The 14,986-nt window shown below is 54.7% G+C and overlaps 1 protein-coding gene and 1 non-coding gene across 2 annotated transcripts in view; one reads left to right on the top strand and one right to left on the bottom strand.

Moving 5' to 3' along the window:
- ACACB (acetyl-CoA carboxylase beta) overlaps window positions 1-11,350 on the top strand; it is a 137,811-nt gene extending 126,461 nt beyond the window's left edge. The window contains 8 exon segments of the mRNA XM_052655120.1: window positions 262-397; window positions 1,577-1,754; window positions 4,866-4,956; window positions 4,958-4,979; window positions 6,312-6,466; window positions 7,353-7,523; window positions 7,864-8,000; window positions 9,759-11,350. Coding sequence (XP_052511080.1) covers window positions 262-397; window positions 1,577-1,754; window positions 4,866-4,956; window positions 4,958-4,979; window positions 6,312-6,466; window positions 7,353-7,523; window positions 7,864-8,000; window positions 9,759-9,885 — 1,017 coding nt within the window. The 3' untranslated portion in view covers window positions 9,886-11,350.
- Window positions 991-1,063, bottom strand: TRNAG-CCC (transfer RNA glycine (anticodon CCC)). Its single transcript has one exon. It is a non-coding gene; the product is annotated as a tRNA-Gly (tRNA).
- Window positions 11,351-14,986: the final 3,636 nt, after the last annotated feature.

The raw sequence follows: 14,986 nt of genomic DNA, 5'->3' as shown, positions 1-14,986 counted from the left end.
GGGCCGCGGCGCACCCTGGGAGGAGTTCAGAAGTCAGAGGTCGGGTCCTGGGACCCTACTCAGGGTGGCCTTTACTAGCTTGGCACCTATCAACAGGCAACAGGAGCCTCCCTGGGCCGCAGCGTGAGAGTCACGCGTCTGAGCCCCATGTCTGGTGTTGTCACCGATGCCAATCAGGCTGCCTGCCATCCAGGGTGCCATGTGGGCGGCCATCCCATGTCCCACTCAGAGGAGTCTGATGCAGGCTGCTCTGTGTTCCAGATAATCCAACAGGCTGGCCAAGTGTGGTTCCCAGACTCAGCCTATAAGACAGCCCAGGCCATCAATGATTTCAACCGGGAGAAGTTGCCCCTGATGATCTTTGCCAACTGGAGGGGGTTCTCCGGGGGCATGAAAGGTAAAGTGGCCTTCCTGTGGGTGCCCTGAAGCCTCAGGGTCAGCACCCTGGACAGCTCCCGTGGGGTCGCAACATCATCATCTTAGTTGAGCTTCCTGCAGATGGGAGCTGTTCAGGGAACTGAGGGCTTCCAATGTGACTTTCCAGAGGTCCCCGTCATGCAGGGAGAGGCAGGGTTGGCCCCAGGAAGCTGCTGAGTGACCTGGGCTGTCACCTCCCCGCTTGGGAAGATGAGAAGGCGCCTGCCCTCCTTAGGGGGCTACTGTGAGCCTCAGTGACCTGACACTCAAATGCAAGTGCTTCAAGGCACTGAGCATTTCAAGAGACAGAGGCTGTCAGTGGGATGTTTCAGAAAGAGCTGGACTGGGGCCGGGCAGACCTGGTCTGAGTCCTTGTTGGGTGGGTGACTGCTCCAAGCCAAAGTTTCTCTCCTCTGCGAAGAGGGGCAAGGATAGAACCAACCTCAGAGGGCCAAGGTGAGGGTTCGTTGGCATGTGGTGGTTACTCTCAGTGTGATTTTGAGTTATTTTTTAAAAAGTATTTACCTATGTATTTGGCTGCGCCAGGTCTTAGTTGCAGTGTGTGAGATCTAGTTCCCTGACCAGGGGTTGAACCTGGGCCCCCTGCATTGGGAACTCAGAGTCCTAGCCACTGGACCACCAGGGAGGTCCCAGATTTTGTTGTTGTGCTGCTGTTTCCACGTACCATGCCTAATTGGACATGTCTTGGTAGAAAATAAGGACCATATGCCTGTGGGCAGCAGGAGGGAAGGGACTGTGTTACCCTTGGAGAGGGTTCTGTTCTGGAAACGGTGCATCCTTGGAGAGGGTTCTGTTCTGGAAACGGTGCGTCCTTGGAGAGGGTTCTGTTCTGGAAACGGTGCGTCCTTGGAGAGGGTTCTGTTCTGGAAACGGTGCGTCCTTGGAGAGGGTTCTGTTCTGGAAACAGTGGGACAGGCCGGGGGCATCTCTGAGCCAGGGCTGCAAGGGATCTTAGAGATCAGCCCGTGCCTCCTTTTCTGGGTGGGAATGTTGAGGCCCCGGCAGGGAGGAGGATCTGGTCAAGGGAGCCCTCTGTGCCTTGATCCTGCCTCCTGGCCCCATGAGAGCCTCTCCACAACCCCTGGGCAGCAAAGGGTGGGCCTGAGGTCGCCTCAATGGTGGCTGCCTTGCCTTTCAGACATGTACGACCAGGTGCTAAAGTTTGGAGCCTACATCGTGGACGGCCTCCGGAAGTACAGACAGCCCGTCCTGATCTACATCCCGCCCCACGCGGAGGTCCGAGGCGGCTCCTGGGCGGTCATGGACACCTCCATCAACCCGCTGTGCATAGAGATGTATGCAGACAGAGAGAGCAGGTGGGTGTGCCGCCCCAGCCCAGCCCCGCCTTCCTGCGCGCACTCCCAGTCCAGAGGCCCCACGCCCTTGGAGTCGCGCTCTGGGGATCGCAGGGCTGTTCTGAACTTCCAGAGGGATGGAGAGCCTCCAGTTCTCCCAGTCTGAAACCAGCGTCCAGCATGCTGCTGGATTTTCTCAGTGTAATTAGTGACTGGAGCCCAGAAGTGGAGGAATTGTAGTCTGTTCTTTCATAACTTACACTCACCTGTTTACCAAGGAGGTTTGCGACCACTTAAAGAAAACAGAAAAAGTATAATATATAATTAATATAAAATATAGTATCAATATATCAATATATATTGTATATGTTATGTTATATATGTTATTATATGTTATATAATATATAGAATATATTAAGTCATGTATATGTAATTATACAAGTATATAACATATATTATATATAATTGTAATATAGTAACTATATTATATTATAATTATATAATAATTATAATTACATAATTATATATTGTACAGTATATATTATATAATTATAATATATAATTATATATATATTACACATATATTTTATATTATTGTATATATTATATAAATACTATATATTATATTTTATATAAACTATAATATGTATGTTTATATACTTATAGTTATATAATATATATCACATAATATATTATGTGTATAATATATAATTATTAATTAATATATAATTATTATATTAATATAATAAATATTAATTACGATTGATTGGTTGGTTATATATTAATTAATTAATTAGGACTTCCCTGATGGTCCAGTGGTTAAGACTCTACCTGCTAATGCAGGGACACAGGTTTGATCCTTGGCCTGAGAACTAAGATCCCACATGCCACGGGGCAGCTGAGCTCACAAGCCACAACTACTGAGCCCATGCACTCTAGAACCTGTGCTTCACAGCAAGAGAACCCACCACAACAAGAAGCCTGAGCATCATATCTAGAGAGTAGCCCCCACTCATCGCAACTAGAGACAGCCCATGCAGCAACAAAGATCTGGTGCAGCCAAAGAAAAAAGAAAGACCAAAAGCACCTGAGCTTCCTGGCAGCTAAGATGAAAAGGGAAATATGATTAGATGTCTAGTTCTTACTAGACTCTGAGTCTTCCCCAAAACTGTTCCATAGAGGCTATGTTTTATTCAATTTTATTTATTGTTATAGCCTAGGGCCTAGGCTGACTCCTAATGGGTGCTTGAGAAATACTGGACAAACGAGGCATACTTGCATGAGAGAGTACCAGTTTCTCAGGGCAGAGAAACCTTCCTGGCACTTTTTTTTTTTAAGTGGGAATCTATCCCAGATAGATTCTTCCAGAAAGGATGCTGACGATAATGCTTGTAACTCAGTGTTTGAGTGTCTTCAAAATGAAGAGTATGCCAAATGCTGTGCAGAATGTGAAGGCCGCAAGAGCAGTTCTGCCCAGGACTTCCCTGGTGGTCCCGTGGCTGAGGCTCTGTGCTTACAAGGCAGGGGACCCAGGTTCTATCCCTGGTCTGAGAACTAGATCCCACATGCCATGGCTAAGAGTTTGCATGCTGCAACTCAGACCCAGAGCAGCCCAATAAACAAACATATTCTTAAAAAAGAATAGTTCTGCTCAAGGTGTAGATAGGCACCTTCCTCCTGTGTCTGTTCCCGTATTCGTTCCTCAGTTCAGTGAATATTTACTGAGCACCTACTGTGTCTCAGGCGTTACGTTAGGCATCGTGATTTGGTGCAAATGAACCAAGCCTGTCCTGCCTTCAGTGCCCTGTGACCTTCACGGGAGGCCGCTGAGGTCAGACCTCCAGAAGACTCAGGACGAGAGCAGCCCCAAATGGGGTCACATTAACTTTTCACTCTGGTCACCAGGAGGCTCAGAGCTACATGTAGTATTGGTCAGGGCTTCCAAGCTGTCAGAAGAGAAGGGGGCAAGGGGAAACCAAGGGGTAGGGTGAGAGGGTTGGGAATGGAGCGGGCCACTCATATCTTGGATTCCTCCATGTGCCTTTGTGTGCTTTAAGGAGATTAAAGAGTACCTTGTAGCCACGAAATTAAAAGATGCTTGCTCCTTGAAAGGAAAGCTATGACAAACGTAGAGAGAGTATTGAAAAGCAGAGACATCACTTTGCCAAGAAAGGTCCATATAATCAAAGCTATGATTTTTCCAGTAGTCACGTATGGATGTGAGAGTTAGACCATAAAGAAAGCTGAGTGTGGAAGAATTGATTCTTTCCAACTGTGGTGCTGGAGAAGACTCTTTAGAGTCTTCTTGCAGTCCTTTGGACTGCAAGGAGATCCAACCAGTCCATCCTAAAGGAAATCAACCCTGAATATTCATTGGAAGGACTGATGCTGATGGTGAATCTCCAGTACTTTTGGCCACCTGATGCAAAGAACTGACTCACTGGAAAAGACCCTGATGCTGGGAAAGATTGAAGGTGGGAGGAGAAGGGGACAACAGAGGATGAGATGGTTGGATGGCTTCACCGATGCAATGGACATGAGTTTGAGCAAACTCTGGGAGATGGTGAAGGACAGGGAAGCCTGGTGTGCTGCAGTCCATGGTGTGACAAAGAGTCAGACACGACTGAGTGACTGAGCACCGCCACCACCCTGGCCTGAGGAGAGCAGAGATTAGGAAAGCCAGAGAGGACTGTAGCTGAAGAGCTGGTGGGATATGCTGTTCTGGAAAAAGTCACACACTCTTGTTGCTGAAAGGGCCTTCCAGAGTTCAGAACATTTTTGTTATATTTTTTAGCTTTTGGCCATGCCATGGCATGTGGGATCTTAGCTCCCTGATCAAAGATTGAACTCATGTCCCGTGCAGTGGAAGCATGGAGTCCTAACCACTGGACTGCTAGGGAAGTCCCAGAACACTTTATTTTAAAAGCTGGTTTAATTCCTCCTTCTGTGGATAGAAAAGCAGATGACCAGAGAGGTTAAGTGACTTGCCCAAGGGCACACAGAAAGCCAGCTACAGAGCAGAGGACTGCCACCAGCTTTCCTGGTGGTCTTGCCTCCCCCTGCATGTCCTCTGGCGGTCGCTTGCTGGGGAACCCCTCATACACGCCTGCCCCCGCTGCTGGCTTTTTTCAGAGCGAGTGTTCTGGAGCCAGAGGGAACAGTGGAGATTAAGTACCGGAAGAAAGATCTGGTGAAGACCATCAGAAGACTCGACCCCCGTTTCCAAGAAGCTCGTGGAGCAGCTTGGTGAGTGGGTCTGAAACGTATCACCTCTCAGAGGTCATGAAAGGGCTCAGCCCACTCGTTGCTGGAGGCTTCTAGTATGTTAAAAATAGTGAAGACAACCCCAAACTCAGCAGCAACAACTGTGAGATGTTTCAAATGTTCCCACACAGCCCATCAACCCCTTTAACATTAAAAAATATACACAGTGCCTTAGTGAATGTAATTTCTCAACACACACTGGATAGAATAGTTGAACTATTTCAAGCCAATGAGAAACATTTGACTTTTGGTAGCAAAATTACCCTTTAGAATTTTCCCGTCAGGCATTTTACTAATTTTGTTTGAGTGATAGGTTTGTTTCACTTGCAACTTATCTGTAATTCTCTTTAAAAATGCATATAAGGCAGCATTGCCTTTATAACTGATCTATGTCATCAGAAATTCACAGGATTCATGATGATGGTGATGATGGGTAGACAATTTCTTTGGTTTGGTATCAGGGTAATGCTGATATCATAGGGTGAATCAGAAAGTGTTCCCCTCTCTGTTTTCTGAGTCTGAGGTGGCATTATTTCTTTAAATCTTTGATAGCAAAGATTTACAATTCAACTACAAATTCAATTGCTTTTTTATATATAGGACTGTTCAGTTTAATCTCTTTGCTCTTAGGTGAGCTTTCATAGTTTATTTCAAGGAGTTTGTTTCATTTAAATTATCAAATTGGCATAGACTTGTTTATAATATTCCCTTATTAGATTTTACTATGTAAATTAAAAACGGTAACTGATGGTGTCCTGTAAGCGCAGTGGGCCTGATGAAAGGGAACAAATTTGAAGCTGAGTGTTGAATGCTGTCTTGCAAATCTGGATGCATTTTTTTTTTTTAATTGGAGTCAGGTTGCTTTACAATGTTGGGTTAGTTTCTGCTGTACAACGAGGTGGACCCTCGTTGAATATATGTCTCCTCCCTCTTGGACCTCCCTCCCACCTCACCCCCCTCCCACCCGTCTAGGTCATCATAGAGCACTGAGCCGAGCTATCAGAAAAAGAAAAGCAAATATCGTATATTAACACGTGTATGTGGAATCAAAAAACTGCTACAGATGAACCTATTTTCAGGGCAGAAATAGACACATAGAGAACGGATGTGTCGGGCAGGGAGTGGAGAGTGGATGAACTGGGAGATTGGAGCTGACATACATACACTCCCATGTGTCAAACAGATTGCTAGTGGGAACCAGCTGTTTAGCACTGGGTGCATTTTTGAGGGTGCAGGAGCAACTTGGTCTGGGAGCACTATCAGGGTTAAAGCTCAGGCCTGCCCTGCAAACCCTGGCTCTTGCCTTGCCCGCAGGAATGTCTGAGCTCTCAGACACGGACCGCAAGGAGCTGGAGGGCCAGCTGAAGGCCCGGGAGGACCTGTTGCTGCCCATGTACCACCAGGTGGCGGTGCAGTTCGCCGACCTCCACGACAAGGCGGGCAGGATGCTGGAGAAGGGCGTCATTTACGTAAGAGCCTGCGGCGCTCCAGTCTGTGTGAATGGCCGAGCCTCAGGTCACCTGGTGTCCAACACACAGAATATTTGCACTCAGGCCTGTAGGATGAGGCAAATTCCAGCTGTGAGAATCACCTGGGGGAAAAAAAAAAAAGAACAAAAACAACTCCAGCGGTTAAGAATCCACCTTCCAATGCAGGGGACGTGGGTTCAATCCCAGGTCAGGGAACCAAGATCCCAATGACACAGGGCAGCTAAGCCCACACACCCCTCCACAACTGGAGGGAAGCCTGTGTGCCTCAACTAAGACCCAATGCAGCCAAAAATAAAGAAATAAGTATTTGTGTAAAACTCTAGCGCCCAGGTGGCTCTCCAATTAAATCAGAATATGGGTGGGAGGGGAGTCAGGCATCAGTATTTTTTTTTTTCCAAATCCCCCAGAGATTCTAGTAGGTCGCCCAGTTTGGGAACTACCAGTCCAACCCCTGTGTGTGCTCAGAACCGCTGGGCTGGGTTTGGGACCATTGTTTCCACAACGCACTCCCCCACCACTGATGGTCACAACCCCATCCTCTTGCCCCGTCCCCACGAGGTCATACCCAGTCCTGAACACCCCTGTGTGCTGGGCTCCTTCCTGCCTCTCCAAGCCCTCTGCACCCCTCTGCACCCCTCGTGAGCTTCTGGGTCTGGAGGTGGAGATGGGCACTGGGTTTGTACCCAGGGGAGGTGGTCCGGAGACCTGGCAGTGTCCTGTCTCTGCCGCCTCCCTGAGCCTCAGTTTTCCAGCCTGTGAAATGGGAGTGATCACAAGGCCAGGCCCTGGGCAGCTCCTAGAATCCCCCTCTACCGTTCCGGGGGTGGGGGTGGGTTGGGGGCTCAGGCCCACGGCTTGTCCGCAGGACATCCTGGAGTGGAAGACAGCCCGCAGCTTCCTGTACTGGCGCCTGCGCCGCCTGCTGCTGGAGAGCCAGGTGAAGCAGGAGGTCCTGAGGGCCTGCCCCGAGCTCAGCCACATGCACGTGCAGTCCATGCTGCGCCGCTGGTTCGTGGAGACGGAGGGCGCAGTCAAGGTGGGCCTGGGGCAGAGATGCGCACGCGTGGGCGGGGATCCAAGGGGCAGAGACGCATGGGGCGGGGGCCCAAGGGGGCCTGCCCAGCCGTCAGGGGTCCCTCGCTGATGCAGCCTCAGCCTCCACCCCAGGCCTACCTTATGGCTTCCCTGGTGGCTCAGACGGTAAAGAATCCACCTGCAATGCAAGAGACGCGCGTTTGATCCCTGGGCGGGGAAGATCCCCTGGAGGAGGAAATGGCAACCCACTCCAGTATTCCTGCGGACGGAGGGGCCTGGCGGGCTACAGTCTGGGGTGGCAAAGAGTCGGACACGCCTGAGCGAGTCACGCTTTCTCTCAGGCCTACCTGTGGGACAACAACCAGACGGTGGTGCGGTGGTTGGAGGAGCATTGGCAGGCGGGCGAGGGGCTGCACTCCACCATCCGCGAGAACATCGCGTGCCTGAAACGGGACTCCGCCCTTAAGACCATCCGGGGGTGAGTGGCCGGTCCGCCCCCCCCCGCCCCCCTCACCTCGCCCCCCCGCCCCCCTCACCTCGCCCCCCCGCCCCCCTCACCTCGCCCCCCCGCCCCCCTCACCTCGCCCCCCCCGCCCCCCTCACCTCGCCCCCCCGCCCCCCTCACCTCGCCCCCCCGCCCCCCCTCACCTCGCCCCCCCGCCCCCCCTCACCTCGGCCCCCCCGCCCCCCCTCACCTCGGCCCCCCCGCCCCCCCTCACCTCGGCCCCCCCGCCCCCCCTCACCTCGCCCCCCCCGCCCCCCCTCACCTCGGCCCCCCCGCCCCCCCTCACCTCGCCCCCCCCGCCCCCGCTCACCTCGCCCCCCCGCCCCCCTCACCTCGCCCCCCCGCCCCCCTCACCTCGCCCCCCCGCCCCCCTCACCTCGCCCCCCCGCCCCCCTCACCTCGGCGCCCCCGCCCCCTCACCTCGCCCCTCCGCCCCCCCTCACCTCGGCCCCCCCGCCCCCCCTCACCTCGCCCCCCCCCCCGCCCCCCCTCACCTCGCCCCCCCCCCCGCCCCCCCTCACCTCGCCCCCCCCGCCCCCCCTCACCTCGCCCCCCCCGCCCCCGCTCACCTCGGCCCCCCCGCCCCCCCTCACCTCGGCGCCCCCGCCCCCTCACCTCGGCCCCCCCGCCCCCCCTCACCTCGGCCCCCCCGCCCCCCCTCACCTCGGCGCCCCCGCCCCCCCTCACCTCGCCCCCCCCGCCCCCGCTCACCTCGGCCCCCCCGCCCCCCCTCACCTCGGCGCCCCCGCCCCCTCACCTCGGCCCCCCCGCCCCCCCTCACCTCGCCCCCCCCGCCCCCCCTCACCTCGCCCCCCCGCCCCCCCTCACCTCGCCCCCCCCGCCCCCCCTCACCTCGCCCCCCTCATCTCGCCCCCCTCACCTCGCCCCCACCTCGCCCCGCCCCTCACCTCCCCCCGCCCCTCGCTGCCCCCGCCCCCTCACCTCGCCCCTCACATCTCCCCGCCCCCTCACCTCGCCCCTCACATCTCCCCACCCCCTCACCTTGCCCCGCCCCCTCACCTCGCCCCTCACATCTCCCCGCCCCCTCACCTCGCCCCGCCCTTCACCTCGTCCGCACTGGTCACGAGGACTCGAGTGCACCGCATCTCACGGTCCACGGCCCCCGCCTCAGGGTCGGGGGCCACAGCCCAGCCCCCCAGCTAAGAGGCTGCCACTCCGCCCAAGCCAGGTCTCCCTGCCCAGAGTCCTGGGGATGCGGTCGGTGGGGGTCGGGAGGTGCGATGATTTCAATTCCTTATCCTGGTTAGACCTCATCCAAGGTCATGGCCAAAGCGTGTTTGTTTAGACAACTGTGTTCTGAGCACCTAGCCCTTGGGCTGCCAGCTCCTGCTGGGTATGATCCTTCCTGGAGAGCTTGCTCCCGCGTCCCCGTGGCGTAGGGAGCTGAGCGCATGGGACCCATCTGGCGGGTGAAGCTGAGGTCCAGGGTGAGAGTGTGTGTGTCAGGTCACACGACCTGTGAGCAGGAGGGTGCACTGTTGTTCCTTGAGGGTGTGCCGTGGCCCTTCTGCCCCACAGGACCATCGCCCCTCCTGTGTCTGCGACAGGAAGAGGGCTGGGCGCTCCGGGTGGCTGGTTGCACTCCGGGTGGCTGGTTGCCCATCCAGGAGTGGGACAGGCCCTCCCCAGGGCTCTGGGGCTACCGGGGGGCGGGGGCCCACTGAACTCAGTGGGAGAAATGACCTCGCCCTCCTCCCCCAACTCCTGCAGCCTGGTTCAAGAAAACCCTGAGCTGGCCATGGACTCACTGGTGTACATCAGCCAGCACATCAGCCCGGCCGAGCGGGCCCAGGTCATTCACCTCCTGTCCACCGTGGACGGCCCGGCCTCTACCTGACCCCCAGTCTTCCCAGTCGTTGGCAGGACATCGGTTCAAGAAAAACCACACCGATCCACTGACCGCAGGCCCTGCCAGGACTGCAGGGGTTTACTGTTTAAAACTCCTGGGCGTTGCCGCAAGGCTGCTGACCCCCAGCTCACTCCTGTTTAATAAAAGGCTCGGGAGTGCCCCCTTCCAAGCAGAAACCTCCTCCTTCTCCATTGCTGGGAAGTCTGGTTTTTAGCTCTTTCAGACACTTCGCTCCATCACTGAATCGAATTGAACCCAAACACTCCAGTTTCCGTCCACTTTCTGTTGCCTTGCAGGATCCAGGTGTTCTTTTAGACTCATTTTCTATCAGAGCGTGGAATCTTCTTATTTTTTTTTTCACTCCGAGACCAGCTCTTGATGTAAGCCCCTCACAGGTTTCAGCAGTATAACAAGGAAAGCAAAATAAGAGAGGAGAAAAGAGAAAATCTGTTTTTGTAGTCTGCTTATTTGAACCCTTATTTGAATTCCTCTCACCCAGGAAAGGGTATGAATGATTTTTTTTTTTAATTAAGAGTACAAAATGGTGTTTTGTTCCCCACAAGACTCCTAGCTAATCACTAGCAAAGTCCCATTACTGGGCTTAGTTCCCTCATTAGTAGAAAATTGCATAGCCCTAGGCTCAAGGGCGTTGGGAGACTTTTTTTTCACATGGTTCACAGCCCTCTGCCTGCACCTTCTCTCCAAGGAGAAGGGGACTCCAGCTTGGGCTGGGAGGACAGAGAAGTGAGGCAAGACCTTCTCCAACCTCAGCAGCCCGGCTTGCTCGCAGGTCTCACCCCTGTGGTTGCCGTCACCTGCCTCGGAGGCCCCTTCGGGTCCCCTTCACTCTTGCGCCTCCTGCCTCAGTGTCCATGGTGGGCTGTAGCCCGAGGGACAGAGCCAGTGGCTCCCAAGGACTGGGCTGTGAGCACCACACTGATTCACTCAGGGAGGGCTTCGCGAGGCTGCCACCAGCACCCAGCCCCGAAGACCATACAGCGTCAGGACCTGCGGTCCTCCCGGCTGTGTCCATCTGTCCCCAGTGCCCGTGATGGAGGGAGCCGGCCACCCTCCGGTGCCATGGCGGGCAGTCTGCCTGAGGACACCGGACATTACACCTGGCCAGCGTGGAGGCCAATGAGGTTTTGCGGGGAAGCCCCTACAAGCGGGAACGCTGGGGGATGTCTGAGGCCATCGGCCAATGATGACAGCCCTGGCCAGCATGGGTGGTGTGGGCGCAGTGAGGGGTGGGAGAAAGACATCAGCCTTTGTTGTGTCCCAAGACATGGGGGTGGGTACGAGTCCTTGTGGCTTTGGGAACCGATTTCTTTCCATGTGGAGGAGTCCTTGCGGGTTTGGGAGGGATGATACATCAATGACTAGCTGCAACCCAGGAATGGTGGGTGGAGGAACCTACCAGGAAATGTGTGGAATAAATTATTTTTGGAAGGAAGCATGTTGGCCTTGGCTTATTACCTGGAGTAGAGCAGGCAGGCAGACTGGCAGGGGATTCCCCGGGGATGCACCCTCCTCCTGTCGCCGCTGAGATCTTGTGCCAGCCCCCATCTCAGGAGGACAGAGCTCCGGTGTGAGTCCCCCTCCTGAAGGTCACAGGGAGACCGCTTCATCCTTGCACTGCCGTTTCACATCTGGATACAAGCTGCTGTCCACAGGCCGGTGATGCCGAGTTTAGCATGAATGGACCTTCCCCGGTAAGATTGACTTCCCTCTTTCGGGAGAGTTAGCACAGCTGCCTCCAGGGAAGGGAGAAAGGATCAGACCACTGAGTGTGCCCAGAGGCCAGGCCTACAGTGAGCACTTGGGGTCCTGCCGCTGGCCACCTACAGTGCCCTGGCCTCCATCGCATGCAGTCCTTTTGCAGAGCCTTTTGAGGGTGGATGCTACATTTCTAGCCTCACTTTTACAAACAAGAAAACCTCAGCTCAGAGATGAGCGGACTTGATGTCCAAGGTCACACAGCCGGTGAGAAGTGGCCAGGCTGACTCAAACCCAGTCCTCTGGTGTTTTATGTGTGTGCAGCAGGTCCTCAAAGGGTGGCAATGAGTACATTTCACCCATTAGTTAGCCAGCTGCAGAGACTCTCAGCGAAGCCTTGCTCCTGTGTCTCCTCCGCGCTTTCTTCCAGTGTCAGCACGGTGCCGGCACAGGCAGTCTTCTGGCTGTGACCCGGGCTCTTGCCCACAGTCTGTGACCCTGTGACCTTGGCATTTTCTCTTTGACTCTATACATACCAGCCCCACTTGCCCATGGTAAGGAATGGATGTCAGACCCAAGAAGGGGCTCCCCAGCCCTCGGCACATGGTGATCCAGGCACTCGGGCTCCGACCGCCCAGCTCGGCACCGCAGCAGGAGAGCACCCCTGAGCCTCAGTTCTCCAGACCGTGCAGGTGTTGCTCTTCGGCTGTGACCATACGGCTGAGGCGCTTGCCCCCAACCCATCACCAAGGGTGCCTGGGGGCTGGGAGGCAAGCCACAGAGCCACCCAGGAGCCAAGCTGCAGAGGAGGGGTGCTGGGGAGAGAAGGGCAGCACCCCTTCCCCGCTGCCTGCCTGTTCTCCTCTGAAGCGGGGCCCTGGTCAGCCCTTCCCGGTACCACCTACAGCCCCATTAATCGACCCCTACCTTCCCTACTGGCTGATCATCGCCTATGTGTGAGTCTGGTCTCCCGGTGAGGCTGCAAGCCCCTTCCTGGGTGGGCTTAAAAGTTCGACAGACTCGTAAGTCTTTCTTTCTTTCTGGTTTTGGCCGTGCTGGGTGTTCGCTGGTGCGTGGGCTCCCTCCAGTGGTGGTGTGTGGACTTCTCATTTCAGTGGCTGCTCTTGCTGCCGAGCACAGGCTCAGCCACTTTAGTAGTCGCAGCTCATGGGCTTAGTTGCCCCAGAACCAGGGATCGAACTTGTGTCCCCTGCATTGGCAGGCAGATTCTTAACCACTGGACCAGCAGGGAAGTCCCAGACTGCTAATCAAAATGCCCTTCTGCTGTTATCTTGGGTGGCAAGTCACCTCCTTTAGTCCTGGGCCTCAGCTTCTCCATCTGTAAAATGGGTGTAGCAAGTAGTAAGACATGCCTCTTAGTGTTGTCACGAGGATCGAATGAGCTGATTTACAGCCCTGACTGGCACAGGGCTTGGTGCTGGAAAGAGTGTACCTCCTCCCACCTCGCAGCCCTCCCTGACCCCAAGCAGGCACCAAAGAGATAGCTCTGGAGCCCGGCACACACAGTCTCAGTCCTGCCTCCTCACTGGGACCCCAAGTCCTACCCACCCTCTCTGAGCCTCGCCTTCTGAGCAGTAGGCAGGGTTCACATCCCTGCCTGAGTGCTTGTCCAGAGCCTGGGCACTCTGGGGTGGGGACTGGCAGCCGGACTAATTTTACCGATAATGACCGAGTCCTCTCAGTCTGGCACGACGGGAACCTGGCATCAGAGGACCTGGGTCCAGTGTTTGCTCTCGGGGTCTCAGTTTTCCCATCTGTAAGTGGGTCTCCACTGTGAGGGGCTCGAGGTGCTGTTGTCCTCTACCCCGCCTCCCCTGCTCACCCCCCTCCCCTGCTCACCCCTCCCTCCCCTCTTCACCCCTCCCCGAGCCACAGAGCTGCATTCAGCCTTTATTGACAGAAGACAGATCTCCAACACTACGATACACAGTCCTGGGGTCGCCCAAACACAATCTTCATTAACAATGACTCAAACATCTTAACTTGTGGGAGGGGACGTCATGTCACACAAAGCAGGCGAGCAGTGCTGTTCCAGTCGGTAGCACTGAGCTATGAGTAATGATGGTGATGCTTGGCAGAAAGTTCCGGAATTTGGAAGAAGTTAAGAGATGGTCCTTCAAGACAGGCCTGAACACCAAGCCTACCAGGTGGCTGGCAGACCTGTGGATTACTCAGAAAATTCTGGCTCTAAGGTTCAGGAACTCCCAGATGGAGGAACCGAATATCCGATGGGGCCAGAGAGGACAGTGGTTTAAGTGGTTGCCATGGTTTCTCAGATTAGCTGGATGATCCCTGGCTTTTTTTCCCAGCCACTCACCTGGCTCCCCTCTAAGCCAGCTATCTGTAGAAACTGCCACTTGGAAAGTCAGTCACTGGCAACGAGAGGGAAAAAAGACAGAAAGAAGGTCATGAGGCAATGAGACAGGCCAACAAGTGCCAATAAATACTCTGCATTGCAGCTTCTACAGCCCTACTAGCCATGTGGGTCAGTGGCTTTACCTGGTTCACAATTAACTTTCTTTCCATCGGGGTGTCTTCATTTCCAGTACAAAAAAACCCCTTCCCATTCCTCTCATCCCATCCTGACTTGGAAGCCCCCAAAATCCAAACTAGGAGTCTCCCTTCTTAGGTGCACATTTCAAGAGGTTTGAATCATGACTAAGCATTAGGAAAATATCCAGTCTCTAATTTTAAAAAAATAGGATGTTTCACTGTATTGAAAGTGCTTGCTTGTTCTAAAAAAGCAGCCTAAGACTGCAGAGGGCTTAAGAGTCAGTTGGAGATGTGATGTACGGATCATTTAGGGGTGCAGGGAGGGACCACGGAATCTCATTCCAGGGGCCACGGGCGGGGTTTGAAGAGGTGGCGTGGATGGGCTCCAATAAATATAAATAAAGGTACATAGGGTCACAGTGCCCGGTGTGGCTCGGGAATCTGCCTGTGAAACCCTAACAGACTGCGAGGAAGGGGGCCTGCCGGCCAGCGGGGCAGGTGTCCGGTTCAGAGTTCAGCCTGCTCCGGTCCATGAAGGCTGGACAGTCTGCCAGCCCACCCCGGCCTCGGGGCCTGTCCGCTGGAGACTGAGGCAGGTGTTTCATCCCAGAAGAATAAATTAAAAGCCTTCCCATCGGAGTGTTTCCGTGGCATACCCGTCCCAAAGCAGGCTGCAGGTCATTCACAAATCAGCTGGGAGGCAGACTGGAGAGACCTTGTTCTCAGCTCGGCCAGGCCTCACATCTCGAGCCTCGGAGGAGCATCACGGGGGCCTTGTCCACTCTCCTCTGTCCTGCTGACTTGAGGAGGGCCCAGAAACTTCCCCTGGAGGTCAGGCAAGGTCAGCCAGCAGCCACAG

The sequence above is a fragment of the Budorcas taxicolor genome, chromosome 17 (assembly GCF_023091745.1).
Source record: "Budorcas taxicolor isolate Tak-1 chromosome 17, Takin1.1, whole genome shotgun sequence".
Classification (NCBI taxonomy): domain Eukaryota; kingdom Metazoa; phylum Chordata; class Mammalia; order Artiodactyla; family Bovidae; genus Budorcas; species Budorcas taxicolor.
This window is presented reverse-complemented; position numbering and strand designations above follow the sequence as displayed.